The sequence below is a fragment of the Fusarium keratoplasticum genome, chromosome 3 (assembly GCF_025433545.1).
Source record: "Fusarium keratoplasticum isolate Fu6.1 chromosome 3, whole genome shotgun sequence".
Classification (NCBI taxonomy): domain Eukaryota; kingdom Fungi; phylum Ascomycota; class Sordariomycetes; order Hypocreales; family Nectriaceae; genus Fusarium; species Fusarium keratoplasticum.
In genome coordinates this window covers 3,616,782-3,632,869 of record NC_070531.1, presented here as the reverse complement: position 1 = coordinate 3,632,869, position 16,088 = coordinate 3,616,782, and the positions used below count along the sequence as shown (strand labels likewise).

Sequence of the window (16,088 nt, the reverse complement as noted above, 5' to 3'; positions counted from 1 at the left end):
ATATCCACACGCAATCCCGCATACCAACCTTATCCGCAATCCACAGACGGCTCTTGAGGATTATATCCGTTCCAGAGGCACTGCACGATTCCATGGACCAACAGTAAACACCACTGGACAGGTGAGTGCCCCTTCCGGCTGGCATGTGTATAGGAAAAACACCTTGTGACAGGTAGAGACAGGTAATCTCCTGAGAAACCAGAGGAGCATTCCCTCACGCCCTCCTCTGTCTGGACCGTGCCGTCCCGCCCTTTCTGAGCAGTCAGCCTTGGTGTCTTGTCCCTATCCGGAACAAAAACAACGAATAAACGAAAGCCACTTTGAGAGATGAAGGGATGGGCGGCCTTATCTTGGCACATTTCTCCCCACGACTCGAGTGGAGCAGAAACAGGACAGCAAGGGAGCAGAATAGGCCCATCAGAGTTGCAGGTGACGTCTTTGAGTCGGGCAAGGGAGGCTTATCCGGGGCGGCGCGATCCGGTGTCTTGGAAGCGAAGGGGTGATGGCGTGCATCATGTGGTTCAAAAGCCTCTTCCGCGCTTCCAGAACGAGACCCCAGTTTTGTCGACTGAGTCGTGGAACGAGAAGTTGTCATTTGCACGCCCTTGTTTTGAAGACAAAAAAGATAAGGGGTGTGTTTAATTTGCGGAGCTGGCGGTGGCGGATGGACTCATCGAGGGCGGCGGCGGCGCTACCCCGAAGCGAGGGCTTGGTCATCTCCGTCGAGCATACCAGTCAAAGAGGCTTTTTGAGCCGTGTGTCATGAGGCCCTGCGAAAGGTGTTGTCTGTGTCAGGTCAGCAGCTGAGACTCTTTGCTGGTGCAATATCACGTTCGAGGGAGGGTCTGATCGTCGGCGGAGTGTAACAAGAGTCCGAGAACTTGGGGGGAGGTTGGTGATGCGAGCTGAAAATATGTCGATTAAATGGCAAAGTCTATGAATAAATGGAACCATCTATGTCTGTATCCGGGCAGTAGATCTGTTTTCAAAGTACTTGGCAAGCTCAGTTGTCGTCGAGTTCAACCACGAAAGCACCGCCAAGGAGGAGGGCTGGTTCCTCAATGTTGTGATGCTCGTAACTGTGTCGTGTTAGAATACGTGTCATTGATAGATGAGCGTGGACGGTTTTGCCAGCTCACCTGAGAGTTCCAACACCGCCAGCCTCCAGAAGAAAAGCAGGGCCATTTTGCAGAGAGTAGCGAGCCCATCTCATAGCAAAGGCGCGGAGGATGTGGCCGTGGGCGATGAGGAGGACATCGCCACATTGGTCCTTGTCCTTGCCCTTGCCCATCACCGGCTGGTGCCACTTTTCGCGAATCTCCTTGATCAACTCGTCCAGCCGTCTCGTGACATCCTCGGGACTCCTGAGATGTGGTTAGCAGATGAGGTTGTCGACGTGAACGAACCAACTGGGTCTGGGAGTGTAGGGTAGGCATGATTGTCAGAGGGGATGGGATACTCACTCCCCTCCTGGGCATCCATCTCTCCAGATATCCCAAGTTCCCCTGTAGCCTTGTCCATCTCTCATCTTGCGAATCTCGGGGGTGGTGATGCCCTCGTAGTCGCCATAGTCCCACTCACGGATATTCTCAGTGACCTCAATCTTGGCACTACACTGGAGACCCTCGCCCTCACTCTCTCCGTGTCTCGTCCAGGGAAGAGGTTCATCAAGTCCAATGTTGAGTAGTTCAAAGGTGCGCTGGGCACGCTTGCGGGGTGAGACGTAACTGGAGGGCATGTCAGAACTGGGTGTTGAAAGGGGAGATGTTTGTTTGATGATAGGGATGGAATAGAGTCATATAGATGGTTTTGCTAGATCAAGAAGCCATTGAATTGAACTTGCCGAGTATTCTCGACGATAGCTTCCCCATCTTGATGGCCTTGAATGATGTTTCGTGGGGGGTGGGACGCGAAGAGAAATCGACACTCACATGTGGGCAATCTTCTTGGGAGCAATAAGTCGGTCATGGCCAACAAGAGCCTGTCCCGTAGCCTTGACACGCTTCTCACCGTTGGCGGTGAGTGGAATGTCGGTACGGCCGGTATGCCGACCGTTGAGGGACCATTCCGTCTCGCCGTGGCGGACGATGAAGACGCGGGGTGTGGACATGGCAGAGCGAGTAGTTATAGTAGCGCAGTAGAGCTTAAATGAGGTAGTACTCGATTGAAAGTTGCAGAGCAATCTGCTTCAGTGGCTGCTGCTCTGATCAGCAAAAGTCGTCAAGCGGGGGAGAATGATCTGACGTTAACGCAGCCTATGATGGCGGGGCCGAGTCAAGGCCGGAAGGATTGGGATAAACCTGTTTGGAGAGACAGGTCAGGCGAGCGTCTATACTATCGATTGATATGCAGGGTAGAGGCGTAAGCGGTGATGCCGCGCCCGATATATATGTGCAAAAAGGGTAATTTCGGTGAAGAAGAGGGACAAAAAGGTATCTTGACCTTGGGGATTGTGGTGTTGAGGGGATGGATCGATTACGTTGGGACCCCCGCGCTGTCTTTGACAGGTCAGGTCAGGAACGAGCAGGAGGGGTACCTACTTGCAGTTGCCTTGATGGCCTCTTTTTTTCTCACACACAATTAAGAAAGAAAAGAAGAAAAAAGCTGCGCCGTACAGCTTGCTTTCATGCACCACCGCCAATTTCTTCCAATAGGACAGGATAATATCCTTTACCCGGCGGCCGCTTTACGGTCTTCTCTCCTTGCACATGCCACTCGGGCCCCACTCAATCAGTCAAACTGGAGGGGGGACAAGGTGAGAGATGCTGCATCAGCAACTGCATGGCGGGTTTATTGTTAAGCTTCATGTAATGACCTATCTAAGCCATATTTTGAACAAGTGTCTATTTTGTGACTTGTTATGCGTTGTTGATGCATGGAGAAAGTTGAAACGACAATATGTGTGAGCCACTCTTGTCCTCTATGAATAGACTCAACCCTCGAAACTCAAGTCTGTTTTTTCGGCCTTTTATTCTTTATAATAAATAATACACGCCGCCCTTTATTTTGAATCTCAACATAGTACAAAAACAACAACACCAATCATCTCGACATCCCTACCACCATCTCCCATCACCAACTGCTTCATCATCAACACACTCACCGTGACATCAGCCAACCCCCCACATCATGCCCCTCCTCCACAAGACTGCAGCCAGCTTACTAAGCTGCCTCCCCAACCCATCTCGGCGCCAAAGGTCCCACTCGGCGGCCGCTGTCGACGACGATCCAAAGTCCTCGTCCGCGTCCTCGTCCCGGTCATCCTCGCCGACTCCGACTCCTCCGGAAGAGATCGAGCTCGACGTCCTCACCTCGAAACCCGCCCCGCCTCCGACGCACCCGAGACTCAACTCGACCCTGTCAAACTCCACGAACAGCTCCGAGTCCTCCACCTCGGAGTCTTGCAGCTCGGACTTCTTCACAGACAGCTCAGGCTTGACACCCGAGGAGCGGCGCAAGCTCATAGAGGAGATTTTGAAGGAGCTGGAGGCCTATTGATTGCCTCGTCAAAACCCTGCAATAAAAAACATCTACATCATCGCACAATGGCTGGAGTACACCAGTGGACGAGGCAAGAAAAGTTCAAGCGCGGCATCTGGGCCGTAGCTTTCGCCGCCTGCATTTTCGCCGGCACAATCACAGGCGCGCAATTAAAGACGGACAATGAGAAGAAGGAGGTCAGATTATACCCATAATCCATGCTGCGGGCTATACGCTGACCCTGGGCAGGCCATCAAGGAGTTTCGCGCAACGTCACCAAATGACCAGATAGCCGCTCTCCTATCACAGCGGCAAGCTCTTGTCTCACAAAAAGAGATCTTGCAACGGAAAATGGACGCATTTCAAGAGCGTGTCAAGGAGAGGGAAGCCGAAAAGGCGAGAAAGGAAGCGAATCCTTGATCATCACCGTCGAGGCATAGTAACGGCTTCGTTGTATCACTATCATGTAACTCTACGAAAAATTGCATTCACGACAGGAAATCGGCGTTTAGGAATGGGAAAAAAGGGATCGGTAGAGATATTGTTCATTGAGAGCAACGCGACTGAGTGACAGCTTCATTAGGAAGCTCTACAAAAGGAATAGACATCAAAAATTCATCTCGTTAACATTGGCGAATTGATCCTTACTTTGCCCCTACGCCTAACCATGTTCCTGTTCATTTTCATCTAACACGTTCGTTCCGTCCTGTGCCACATCCCCGTAACACAATCAGAACTACCTCGTCTATCTATACCCATAATCCCATGAAGCTTACTCCTCGGTGCCCTCAGCAGTTGGCAGAGGGATGGCCCGGTACAGCAGGATGAGAGCAGAATGAGACTCACCACCGCCGGCGAGGGTCTCAATCTTCTCTGCTGGTACTTCGGAGACTTTGTCGTCGTTGAACCACCACCACTTGCCGTCCTCCTCGCCCTTCTTGCCAGTCTTGGGGTCGATAGGGGCGGCCTTCTTGACGTATGAAGTGTAGTGGCCACTGTCGGCACTGGCACCCTGATGCGTCACGACACCTCGGAGCTCATACAGACCGGACTGGTTAGCACCGTCGTCCTGGCGGAGATCGGGGTTGATGAGGGCATAGAGCTCCTTCTTGGCCTCCAAGAGAGAGGCATTCTTCTCGGCCTCAATCTCGGCATCCGTCTTGTAGGTCTCACCCTCCTCTCCCATCACAGTGTCGCCGTCAGCCGTCTTCTCGGCCTCCTTCTTCTCCTTCTCAGAAGGGAGAGCGGCACCGCCTGGAATGTCGCCGACATCAACATTCTTCTTGCGTCGCTTGCGGGCACGCTCAATATCCTCCTCGTCCTTGCGAATCTCACGGACCTTGTCACGAACAGGGACCAGAGCCTTCTTCAGCTCATCCGAACAAAACTCGACAATATCAAGCTCCTTAGGGAAGGTCACCTTTCGCATGATCTTGGCCTTCTTCTGAGTCTCTCGCTTCCAGAAGAAGCGAACAAAGTGTACCGTGAGGTACTTGGGGGCCCGCGAGATCTTGGACGTCTTGGTGTAGACGGCATCGCGGCCGAGGACCTCTGAGTTCTTCTCCAGCTTCTCACTCAGAGCAGCGATGATGCCATCTCGCAGATGGTTGGTTGAGCTGTCGATGTGGCAGTTGAGCTTTCCGAAGCTTTCAGTGCTGGTAATGGGCTGCTCGCCGCCGTTGCGGGCCTCCTCCTCGTCACACTCCATAACCGACGAGAATTCGCCCGACATGTACTTTTGCACAAACGACGTGTCGGATGAGTCTTCATCCTTGATGCGAAGCTTCTGGCTCAGCTGTTGAACAATTTGCGTCCAGGCCTCCTCAGCGTCCTGCTGGGCGTAGCCGTGACCCGTCTTGGACTTTTCGGCAAACTGGGGGTAGACAATCCGTAGGGCGTTGAGGAAGTTCAGAGGGGGGAAAGAATCTTGCGTTTCGCTCATCTTCTTATACAGATTGGCCAGGTGGCCGGCCAGATCGTTTGAAGAGCCACCCAAGAGGAGGCTACCAGAAGCCGCGTCCGGGGTGTACTTGGACAGGGCATCTTGAAGTTCCGGGATCAGACGCAGAGTCTGGAGGGTAGAGTTGAGGTAGCAAGTGTTTCCCAGGTTCATCAGGCCGGCAGGTGTGGCGCCAACCTGCTGAGCCTGCTCAGCCTCTGTCATGTCCTCGACAAACTTGACAGCATCCTTGGGTCGGACGATATCTCCAGAGGCGGGAGTACCCATCATCATGATAAGCTGACCAGGCTTAAGGTTCAGCTTGCTCATGTCCGCATCGTCCTTGAGCTGTCCTCCCTTGATCAGGATCTTTTGTCGCTCGGGCTCGACATTTGTCAGGCTGTACATCTGGAGCTTAAAGTCCTCGCCGGTGGAGTTCGGGTCGACCTCGACATCGTGTTTCTTGCCCTGATGCTTCACGACAACTGGTGTCTGTTAGTAATCGAGTTGGGAGCGAGGGAGGGGCATGGGCAACTGACCTGATATGGACGCCATGATGTCGGCTCACGGAAGCTCTCCGAGCTTGAAAGTGGAGGGGAAAAGAGGGAAAGAAAGAGACGCAAGAAGGGTATCTTGAGGTCCCCTATCAATGACAGCTTAATCGACGGTAGCACGAGACAGTCGGTGAAAGCAAAAAAGAAAAAGAGTTCGTGCCTCTAGGCAAGGTTCATGTGCGTAGAAGATGCGAGAGGTGCGTCACCGATTGGTACCTGGACGACGGCGAATTGTTGGTGGGGAAAGCGGTGTACCTTCCGCGGGGCAACAGATGTGGCTGAACAGAGCTTCACCAGCCACAGAGCGCTGAGGCTCAAGCTATCCTCCCACGTGACACAGCGCTGTGAACCTCTCCAGCTCCGCGCCTCGTCATGAGCCCCACCCGGGGGAGACGTCAGGCACGGCGCCCCAGAGTGACAACTGCGCCTCACGTCGAAGCGAAGCTCCAACCTCCAACTCCAACATCGACCGACCCCGCCGAATCCGTTGATACCTCGACTCACGCCTCGACAGCTTGATTAGAGGCATCATAGGAAGCATCAGCAATCATGGTACATCTTTCAGGTCCCCAGATGTCGATTTACCCAAGCTGACGCCTCCTCCCCGCTCTAGTCTCAATCACTCCGACCTTACCTGCAATGTGTACGCAGCAGCTTGACCGCCGCCCTCACCCTGTCCAACTTTGCCTCCCAGACGGCCGAGCGACACAATGTCCCCGAGATTGAGGCCCAGACGTCCCCCGAGGTCCTCCTGCAGCCCCTGACCATTGCGCGCAACGAGAACGAGCGCGTCCTGATCGAGCCCAGCATCAACTCTGTCCGCATCAGCATCAAGATCAAGCAGGCCGACGAGATTGAGCACATTCTGGTCCACAAGTTTACGAGATTCCTGACGCAACGTGCCGAGTCGTTCTTTATCCTGCGGAGGAAGCCCATCAAGGTCGGTTTTGTTGTTGATGATGGTTACCCCTGACTGACGTCGTTGTAGGGTTACGACATCTCCTTCTTGATAACAAACTTCCACACCGAGGAGATGCTTAAGCACAAGCTTGTGGACTTTATCATTCAGTTTATGGAGGAGGTTGACAAGGAGATCTCTGAGATGAAGCTATTTGTGAGCATCTCTCCCACGTGGACGAGTTCCGGTCTAACCGAGTTGCAGTTGAACGCCCGAGCACGATTCGTGGCCGAGTCTTTCCTTACACCTGTAAGATGACACCCCCTTAGAACTGTGCTGCTAATACTAACCTCGTCTTCAGTTTGACTAAAGAACCTCAGCTGGCTTGAGGGTTGGAGTTATGCTTGGGGGCGTCGGTTGTCGCGATATTCTTGTGATCAAGGGAAAAGGTACCGACCATGATAGCAATTTGACCCGCAGAGATGTGAACGGGGCGAACCTCATGCTACGGCCAGAGAGAGGGATCCGAGATGACGATATTAGACATGAAACCTTGTCGACTACACCGAAACTTGAATGCACGCTTTTTAGAAATACTCTGCCTGCCTATGTCGTCTGATCTCCTAAGCTACCACCGTATTTGTTCATGTTTGCTCGAGTTGCCTAGACAGGCTTAGGCATTGCATCGAGTTAGTGGCATGTCCCCCGAGGCATCCAATTGACCCCATTGTTCCAGTGAGCGTTGCATTGTCGCACCCCAAACTTCAAAGCTGAGTAGACCGCAATTCACCAGCAAGAAATAATAGTAAAATATCTAGACTCGGAATTCGTCCTTATTATCACTTCATCTTCATTGATCACTTCCCCAAAAATTGGTCGTGGTTGGTTCTTGGTCACTCGGCCAGCAGTGTCAAGCATCGCCACTAACCCCAATTGACACTCTGATATAAAAGAGCCAAAAGCAATACAAGCCATTCCCTATTGTCCTTAATTTCTCTTTAAGGACTTCCCATCGTCTTTCCTGCTTTATTCCGGGCCCGGCTGGCTTGATCGTGAATCATTGTTGCTCGAGTTCGGCTCATCTATTTAAGCCCCCCTCCCTCTCCTGTTCTCCCCTTCAACCTCATCTCTTCTCAACATTGCCAACTGACAGCCACTGCCTGGCACTTTCAACTCCCATCTTTGCATTTCCCAGGCTTCATCCGTCACGTGCGCAGCCCTCCCGTTTGACCTACTTCTTCCTCCCCCTCCCGCTTCTTTTCTCTTCCCCTCAACATCATCTTCCCTCGAACACACTCGCTTCGCGATCGCTCTTCAAGCATTTCTACCTTGCAGCTTCCACAAAGCTCAAAGGATTGTTTGCTCGCTTTTAGCTACTCGAAGGCGATCGTCTGTTTGCGCGCGCGTTCCCTTCGCATTTCTCCGCATTCATCTTTTTCAACATCCAACATCATTCAACTCCATTCAACTTTGCGCAATCGAACTTCGTTCACTTGCGATCGCTTCATTCAGGTTCGTTCGCGACTCAAAGACAAACGCCATGCCAGGAATTCTCAAGTACAGAAGCACTAACTCCATTCAGCCTTTGTCTTGCGTCTCCGTATCGGAAAGACTTTAGGTGGTTATCCCCTACTGGTAAGTTTTGCCCCTACCCGCTCCTCTTTTGTGTCGCGGGAGATTAGTTTCTCGCGGGAACCCCTTGGCGTTCGACTTCTATTCAACTCCGCCATTCATCATGTCATGACTTGAATCACTGACAATCATGGCCCATTTTAGGTCTGCGATCTCACGATGTCGCATAACACTGGCCCCTTTCCCGGGCAGTCGAACGCCGCACTGCCTAATATGGCACGCGGCACCTTCCCGAACCAGCATGCCGTTCAACCCCCTTCTCAGCACCCGGGACCCCTCAACTCGCACCCACCGTTCCGGGCAAGAGCTCCTTCTTTTTATGGTCAGGCTGCTCCGGGCCAAGGTGCCGGAACCGGGGCCCACTCTGGACCACCCCCGATGGTCAACGGCAACGTCCACGGTAGCATCAACGGGAATATGGTCATGGGCGACGATTCTTGGATTCCGTCTGCTCACCAGGTTATTTCCAATGCTCTGCGAGTAAGTTAATCATGGTGTTTTTTTTTTTTTTTACCTTCTCTACTAACTTCTGTTCAGTCCAGTGGACTTGTCAACGTCCAGAACCACAGCATGGTACGCCCACCTGTGCCCGTGGTCATTGCCCCTGGCCTAGGGTTTGGTCTTCAGAACCATGTTCTGGCTCCCCCTAACAGCCCCGCGGAGGGATTTGCTCAGCTGGCCACTGCTGCCAACACCTACGGTCCTGGAGCTTCGGTCCCTTAGATGGGAGGCCAAGCTACCATGAACGGTGTTTCTCAGGAACAGGTAAGTTTCTTCTGCCCTTAGACTCCTGATTTATGTCTGTAATCACTAACTCTTAAACCAGGCCCCTCAGGTGAACGGAGTTGAACCTGGCCCACCTACTGGTCTTCTGTCTCCACCTCATAGACACTCGGAGATGACCCTCTATACTGGAGTCCCTAACAACGGTGGACATATTAACCATGGTCACTCCAACAGTGGTCATTCCGATCTTGGACTTCCTAATGCTGGAATGCTCAATGGCGGAACGCCCAACGGTGTGCTCCCTGTCAACGGAGTTCCAAACAATGGTTTCACCAACAACGGACTTGCTCATCCTTCATTTGCTAACACGGGACTTCCCAACGGAGTGCCTTCGATCAATGGTCTTCTCGCCAACGGGGTTGTTCCCAATGCTGGTTTCCCCAATGCTGGTCCTCCCAACGTTGGGTTTCCTAACAACGGAGTCGCCAACAATGGACTTACCAACGGCAGACTTCCCAATGGTCTGTCTGTCCCTATGGGCAGACTCCCTCAGAGCCAGTCGTACACTGCTGGTCTCACTCAGAGCAACTCCCAGAACTCTGGTCTCTCGCTCATGAGCCCTGGCGATACTCCTCACGAGATTACCGCTCCTCGCGCTCGAGTTCCTTTCTCCAGCCCTCTTGCTAACGGGCGTCTGACTGAGCCTCGCAACTACGCTCCTCGCACTTCGGGTCAGCCTGTTGAACGTCTGCCCCCTCCTCGCTTCAACCTAAATTTAGAGTCGATTCCGGCTGTGTCCGAGAATATTCCTCAGGAGACGCCCCAGGATCCATTTGGAACCCCTGCTCCTTCTGATGCTACCTCTCTGATCCCGTTTCCCAACTTGCCACCTCCTACCGTTCAGATGGCGATGTTGGACAGTGCGCAGCTGGACCGGGCCATGGAGATGGCTCTCATCAAGGCCAACGCTCCCAAGTCGGATAAGCTTCACCAGTTGACGGGCACGTACACGGGCTTTCCCAGTCTTCAGATGGCTCTTAACGTGAACTTCTTCCCCTTCATCGATGGTCCTAGCTCAGCTAAGCCGGTCACCTACGGTGTCATCCGCCTGAAGAACGTAAGTTGATCTTCTCTGCTAAATTCTCAACTTGATGTTAACTGCCGCAGATTCCATTCTCTACCAAGCGTGCAGAGGTCGTGGCTTTCATCGGCCGCAATAGCAAGATGCTCAATGATGCCGACGAGCCGGTGCACATCATCATGGACCGCGCCACGTCCAAGACCATGGACGCATTTGTCGAGTTCCAGACCATGGAGGACGCAATCCGCTGTGCTGAGCGCCACCACCAGTTTGCTCAGACCGGACGTGTCAGCCGTCTTGGTGATCGTCCTATCGAAGTCGAGCTGTCTAGCCAGGCCGCTCTCATGAGAGAGCTCTACCCTCTCGCTCGTGGCGTTTTCTGGGATGGTGCTACTCCCAACATTTTGCCTCCTTGCGCTCGTGAGCCCTGGGGCAACTTCAAGGGTTTCATTTCTTGCGAGGAAATGGTTATGCTTGTCAAGCATGTCGAGGTTCCACACCGAGTAAGTCTCTGCTTCTCTGTCTTTTCAACTCAGCTACTAATAGCCCAGTCCCCTTTCTCCAAGGAGTGCCCCCAGCGCCCCTACGAGTGCCTCATCAGCACTCTTGGCAAGTTCCCCTGGTTCGCCACTGACTTTATCACCGTCGCGCAGCGTGGTGCCATGTACAAGGCCAGCTTCAAGCTGATCCGTCTGCTTCTCGGAGCCGTTTCTCGAAACGATGACCCAGTCAACCTCAACCATCAGCTTTTCAGACGTGTTGTTGCCTCGGTCATGAAATGCAAGGGGTTCACCATTCTTCAGAAGGACAACATTGCGTTCCTGGTCCAGATGAGCCAGGCAGAGATGCGCATGTATCACCAACCTGAGAATGCCAGCTCTTGGGTTCACCAGTACTCTGTTACGGCCAAGCCTGGCGTCCCTCAGGATGTTCTTGATGTGAGTCTGACCGGATCCTCCAGTCTCTGACAACATCTGCTAACATGATTATAGTGGTACATCCGAATCATTCGCGAGCAGTCGACTCGAGATGTCCTTGTTCGCCCTATTTCTGAACGCACCGCGATTCAGGAAACCCTCAAGGAAACGGATGAGTACTGGGGATACTTCTTCCAGGAGGTGGGGTATGCCCAAGGTCCGGAGTTTGACCACATGACCCTCAAGCAGTGTGCCTTTATGGAGTTCTCTGCCATTGAGCGTCTTCTCACTCGAGCCCTTGGCCGTTACTAAGTTGCGGCACCAGAGGTTTACTCCTCCAACGGTGAACAACATCAGTTTGCCAACACCGCGCGTCAATGAACGCAAGCCTTACAGGCTCAACTACAACTCAACGCTCTGATTTTCGATCTGATTTTCGATCTGATTTTCGGTTTGCATTTCCTTTCACTACTGGCTCTATACCCTTGGTTTCTTCGTTCTGCATTACGCCTTCGCATATCAACTCAGCCGTTCTCATTTGCATTTCGCCTCGGCTGTCTGATTCTACTGCGACTCGACTCGGTTTCGGTCTACATCAACAACTGGCTTCTTTTCTTTTTCTCTTTCATTTCGGCACAGCCTACTTCTTGAACGCAGGTTTTCCCACCTCGGAACCCCCATAGAGAGAAAAGACTCTGGCGCTCGCGGGCATACGCAACTTCACCGGCGCTAATAGGGAGTCGGTTTCGAATCACGAATCGGCGCCAAGGCTAGACGACCAAACGCACGGGGAAGAAGATGTTGCGGCGCTTTAATAACTAATAGAGGACTTGATCCTTGGGGGGCGAGGATGGATGAATGGGTGGCTGCCATGGCATTTTATATTGGGGCGATGCATTACTGTTTTCGTTTTTTCTCCTTCACTCGGTCTACTCTTACACACCATCTTTGTGGTTTGACAGGTTTTCTCGGATCACGGTAGTTAGTAGCTTGAGAAGGTCGACGGGGGTGAGCCCGTCTTGATCAGGACTCGCGAACGGACTGTGGTTTGGGGGCCTGGAGGATCATGGAGGTATGGTCTGGGTTTGGAATCTCGACAACTTGCTATATAAAACAGAAAAAGAAAAAAAAAACTTTGATACTTGTGGTGCTTTGTGAGCTTGTGAGGCTTGTGAGGCTTGTGAGGCTTGTGAGGCTTGTGAGGCTTGTGAGGCTTGTGATGGCCAAGTTGAAGTTGTAAATACAAGATGGATGTGGTCAATGTCGGTGATCTCTCCTCTCTGTGCTTCACCCAACACATCGACGCGTTGACACTTGAACTCCTCGATAGCATCATGCAGATGAATTTCTAGGCGTCTATTTTTGATTCCTTCTTCTCCATGATGCGTAGATGTCGACATGAATTCGGCGCAGTTCACGTCTATGCTATGATGCCTTCTCGTGCATAACAAGATTGATAACGGCATTTAGTGCACCAATGTAGTGACATTTCCCCTGAAACCCACCCTCAGTGCCCTGGAATTCTGCTGAGCAACCCCTAGAATGTCATGGCCCCACGTGTAACAGATTAGACTTGGACCAATAGAAGGAACGAGCATCATCTCCACCTGCAGAATCGACAGGGGGAAGGCACCCTGCGGTGGGCACCCGTCCCCTACCCCTACCTTGTAAGGCCGGACATGCAATGTTGACTTGGCTTGGCCGTCTTTTCCTCCCTTGGCTCGCCCACCCCTCGATCAATCAAACATTTCATCAGAGTCTTATTTCAAGGGGTTCGCTCTCTTGTTTGCGTACGGATACTCTCTGTTATACCCGACCTCCCTTCCCTTGCCGCTCCCGTGCCGAGATCTCTAAATCCAAAACATCCAGGAGGTTGCATTGACATTGACATCAATAAGAGAAGGAAGCACTCGTCCCATCGTTCCTTGGTCGACGGCTACTATCAATAACTAGACGAGTTCCCCAAAGCTACCTAAGCTAGCTTCTCCCTCTAGCTCTCCACCCAAGCGCCCATCTTCCTCTCCTCAACACCAGCATCAGCCGATTCTCTGTCATCCCCGTTGTCGGACCTACACTACACTGCACGACACTACGCTGCGTACATTACACAAGCACATCGGCCACATACGCACACCATTTTCTTCTTCTCTCCACTTCAGCGTCTCTTCCCGACTCTGTCTTTTCCTCCCTCCCTTGATTAATCTCGTTTTATCGACTTTGAGATCATCATGGCTGCCGAACAGGACAAGACCACTGCCGCTCCCCCTGCGGAGACTCCCGCTGCTCCCGCTGTAGCTGACGCCCCCGCTGAGGGTCACGCTGAAGTTCCCGCAAAGGCCGCCGATGAGAAACCCATCGAGGATGCTGGCCCTTCTGCCCCAGAGACGCCTCTCACCAAGCTCAACGGTCGTCTTGATGACATTTTTAACCAGACCTCTCACAAGGAGATGTGGGGTGTGCAGCTCTCCAACATCGATCACGTACCCACAAAGGTTGTGCTCCAGAAGTTCCTGCGCGCCAACAACGACGATGTCGCTGCCGCTGAGAAGCAGCTCACCAATGCCCTCACGTGGCGCAAGAACATGAACCCTACTGCCCTCGTCACCAAGACCTTCAACAAGAAGAAGTTTGACGACCTTGGATTCGTCACCGTCCACAAGGGCGAGAGCGGCAAGGAGACCATCATCACCTGGAACATCTATGGTGCTGTCAAGGACAACAAGGCCACCTTTGGCGACGTCCAGGAGTAAGTTTACCACATTCTACGCTCGGACCTTGGCTAATTTTACCAAAGGTTCATCAAGTGGCGAGCTGCCATCATGGAGCTCAGCGTTCAGAAGCTCAAGCTTGACCAGGTCACCGAGCCTATCCCCGAGGGCGGCGAGGACCCCTACCAGATGATCCAGGTTCACGACTACCAGAACGTCAGCTTCTTCCGCATGGATCCTGCCGTCAAGGCCGCCAGCAAGGAGACCATCGCCATCTTCTCCATGGCCTACCCTGAGCTGCTTGCTCACAAGTACTTTGTCAACGTTCCCGCCATCATGGGCTGGATGTTTGGAGCTATGAAGCTCTTCCTCGCCCCTGCCACCCTCCGCAAGTTCCACCCCATGACCTCGGGCACCACTCTGGCTACTGAGCTTAAGGACATTGTTTCCACTCTTCCCAAGGAGTATGGTGGCCAGGGCCCCAGTGTCAAGGAGGGTCTTAAGGTTTCCCTGGCTCAGGAGGGCGAGGCTCCTACCAAGGCTCCCGCTACTGAGACCTCCGCTGCTGAGGCTGCTCCCGTCGCCGAGCCCGCCTCTGTTGCCGAATCTACTCCTGCTGCCGAGCCTGCTCCGGCTCCTATCCCGGCTCCTGTTGAGGCTGCCAAGGAGGAGACAGCCGAGAAGGCCACCGAGAGCGCTGGTGAAAAGCCTGTTGAGGAGTCCTTGGAGAAGCTGACTCTGAAGCCCGTTGAGGAGGCACCTGAGACCGACAAGGAGACTGCTCCTGCTGCCGAGACCGAGAAGAAGGAGGTCGCCCCTGCTGTTGAGTCAGAGAAGAAGGAGCCTGTCCCGGTTTCCGAGGCTGATAAGAAGGAGACGGCCGCCTAAGTGTTATTGTGTTCCTGTGATCGACGAGGCTGAGACTTAGAGAAGGCTGAGAGAAAAGTGCGGAGGATACCAACCGTGTGTGATTTTCGCTGTGATAAACAATACCCCTTTACTTTAGTTCTCGCGAGCGCGCCTCCTAGGAAGGGCGCGCTGATCTCGGCTCTAGAGACGTTTTAATTGTCAAGTAGACTATAAGAGAGATTCTTGTCTTGTAAAGTTTGTTCTTGTGGTGTCTTGCTCGTGACCATGCTCTGGAGGCCAATGGTGTCGGATGATTGCGGCGAAGAAGCTCGGATGTCAAGGCTGATGTCTCTTTCTCTGTCTTGAGCGGGTCTGATGGGGAAATGCAAGAGATTCGAGGAACTGGCCCTGTCCAGAATGCGAATGTTAAAATGTTAGATGGTGCTAGTTGAATTTGGCGGTGATACCATCGAGTGAGCTGCAAGGGATCGGGACCCGAGGCCCCAGATCTGGGGCTTCGGCGCGTAGCATGACTTTGGCAGTGGATTGTCTCAAGCATACAAATTCGAGTCTCGTGCAAGGCATGGGCCGAGCTGATGATAGAATCGAGATGATGATGGATACAACTTTGCCAGAGTTGTGAATGACTGCTCACTTGATGCCCCGTAACCGAGGATGTCTCTGGGAGAGGTCGGTCAAGCATCGAGTTGTGGCGGATATACGGGTATCGCCCACCTAAACATTTTTTGTCCGTCCTTTCGAGATAGAGGCCAGAGGATGTGACAGTGAATCATGGCCGGTGGCTCTTCGGCGGGCGAGGCTCGCGATGTTGCGAAAGGCTTCACACACGCCCCCAAACTCCGTGGGTCGTCACTCACACCCTGGCCCCTGAACTTTGTGGCAACGTCAAAAAGACGATTTTGCACATATCTGATATATTCTTGTATAAGTATTTTTGGTATGTTGTGGGCATTGTTGGGAAGTTTTGAGACGTGATTGAGGGTTGCAGTGGCAACAGGAGGGTGCCACGGGGCTGTTGATAACCGGGAGTCTCGTCCAAACACATTCCCCCGGGGATGGGTAGAGGCAATAACTACTCGGTGACTCGACATTTTATCTCGGGATAGTAAAGATATCGCAATATTTGATTTTTCATGGCGTTTCACGATGGATCGGGTTCCCATATCCGGTGTCATCTGAGTCAGCTGTCGTCAAGGCTGTCGGTGGCAAAGCAGATGGAGGCCAGTCTCGAAGAACGGGGAGGGTTTGCAACTCGAGAGATGCAGAAGATATATGAAATGGAT

At 52.8% G+C, this 16,088-nt stretch overlaps 6 protein-coding genes across 6 annotated transcripts; 4 read left to right on the top strand and 2 right to left on the bottom strand.

Annotated features, from left to right (window-relative positions):
* Window positions 1-1,003: 1,003 nt before the first annotated feature.
* NCS57_00445100 (uncharacterized protein) lies at window positions 1,004-2,110 on the bottom strand (the record flags this gene model as incomplete). Its single annotated transcript, XM_053054411.1, has 4 exons — window positions 1,004-1,079; window positions 1,140-1,364; window positions 1,464-1,727; window positions 1,932-2,110. The coding sequence occupies 4 exons, from the start codon at window positions 2,108-2,110 to the stop codon at window positions 1,004-1,006; spliced, it is 744 nt and encodes a 247-aa protein (XP_052916571.1).
* A 1,093-nt stretch (window positions 2,111-3,203) lies between these two features.
* Window positions 3,204-3,900, top strand: NCS57_00445000 (uncharacterized protein; the record flags this gene model as incomplete). Its single annotated transcript, XM_053054410.1, has 2 exons — window positions 3,204-3,677; window positions 3,730-3,900. The coding sequence occupies exons 1-2, from the start codon at window positions 3,546-3,548 to the stop codon at window positions 3,898-3,900; spliced, it is 303 nt and encodes a 100-aa protein (XP_052916570.1). The 5' UTR covers window positions 3,204-3,545.
* Window positions 3,901-4,252: 352 nt separating this feature from the next.
* On the bottom strand, window positions 4,253-5,974 carry NCS57_00444900 (Ubiquitin carboxyl-terminal hydrolase; the record flags this gene model as incomplete). The annotated part of the gene is made up of 2 exons (XM_053054409.1): window positions 4,253-5,904; window positions 5,959-5,974. 2 exons carry the CDS (start codon window positions 5,972-5,974, stop codon window positions 4,253-4,255), a joined length of 1,668 nt encoding a protein of 555 aa, XP_052916569.1.
* Window positions 5,975-6,522: 548 nt separating this feature from the next.
* Window positions 6,523-7,241, top strand: NCS57_00444800 (Actin-related protein 2/3 complex subunit 4; the record flags this gene model as incomplete). Its single annotated transcript, XM_053054408.1, has 5 exons — window positions 6,523-6,525; window positions 6,587-6,913; window positions 6,962-7,087; window positions 7,136-7,180; window positions 7,233-7,241. 5 exons carry the CDS (start codon window positions 6,523-6,525, stop codon window positions 7,239-7,241), a joined length of 510 nt encoding a protein of 169 aa, XP_052916568.1.
* Window positions 7,242-8,662: 1,421 nt separating this feature from the next.
* Window positions 8,663-11,539, top strand: NCS57_00444700 (uncharacterized protein; the record flags this gene model as incomplete). The annotated part of the gene is made up of 6 exons (XM_053054407.1): window positions 8,663-8,983; window positions 9,041-9,217; window positions 9,330-10,346; window positions 10,397-10,813; window positions 10,862-11,248; window positions 11,303-11,539. The coding sequence occupies 6 exons, from the start codon at window positions 8,663-8,665 to the stop codon at window positions 11,537-11,539; spliced, it is 2,556 nt and encodes an 851-aa protein (XP_052916567.1).
* Window positions 11,540-13,455: 1,916 nt separating this feature from the next.
* On the top strand, window positions 13,456-14,823 carry NCS57_00444600 (Phosphatidylinositol transfer protein SFH5; the record flags this gene model as incomplete). The annotated part of the gene is made up of 2 exons (XM_053054406.1): window positions 13,456-13,973; window positions 14,022-14,823. The coding sequence occupies 2 exons, from the start codon at window positions 13,456-13,458 to the stop codon at window positions 14,821-14,823; spliced, it is 1,320 nt and encodes a 439-aa protein (XP_052916566.1).
* Window positions 14,824-16,088: the final 1,265 nt, after the last annotated feature.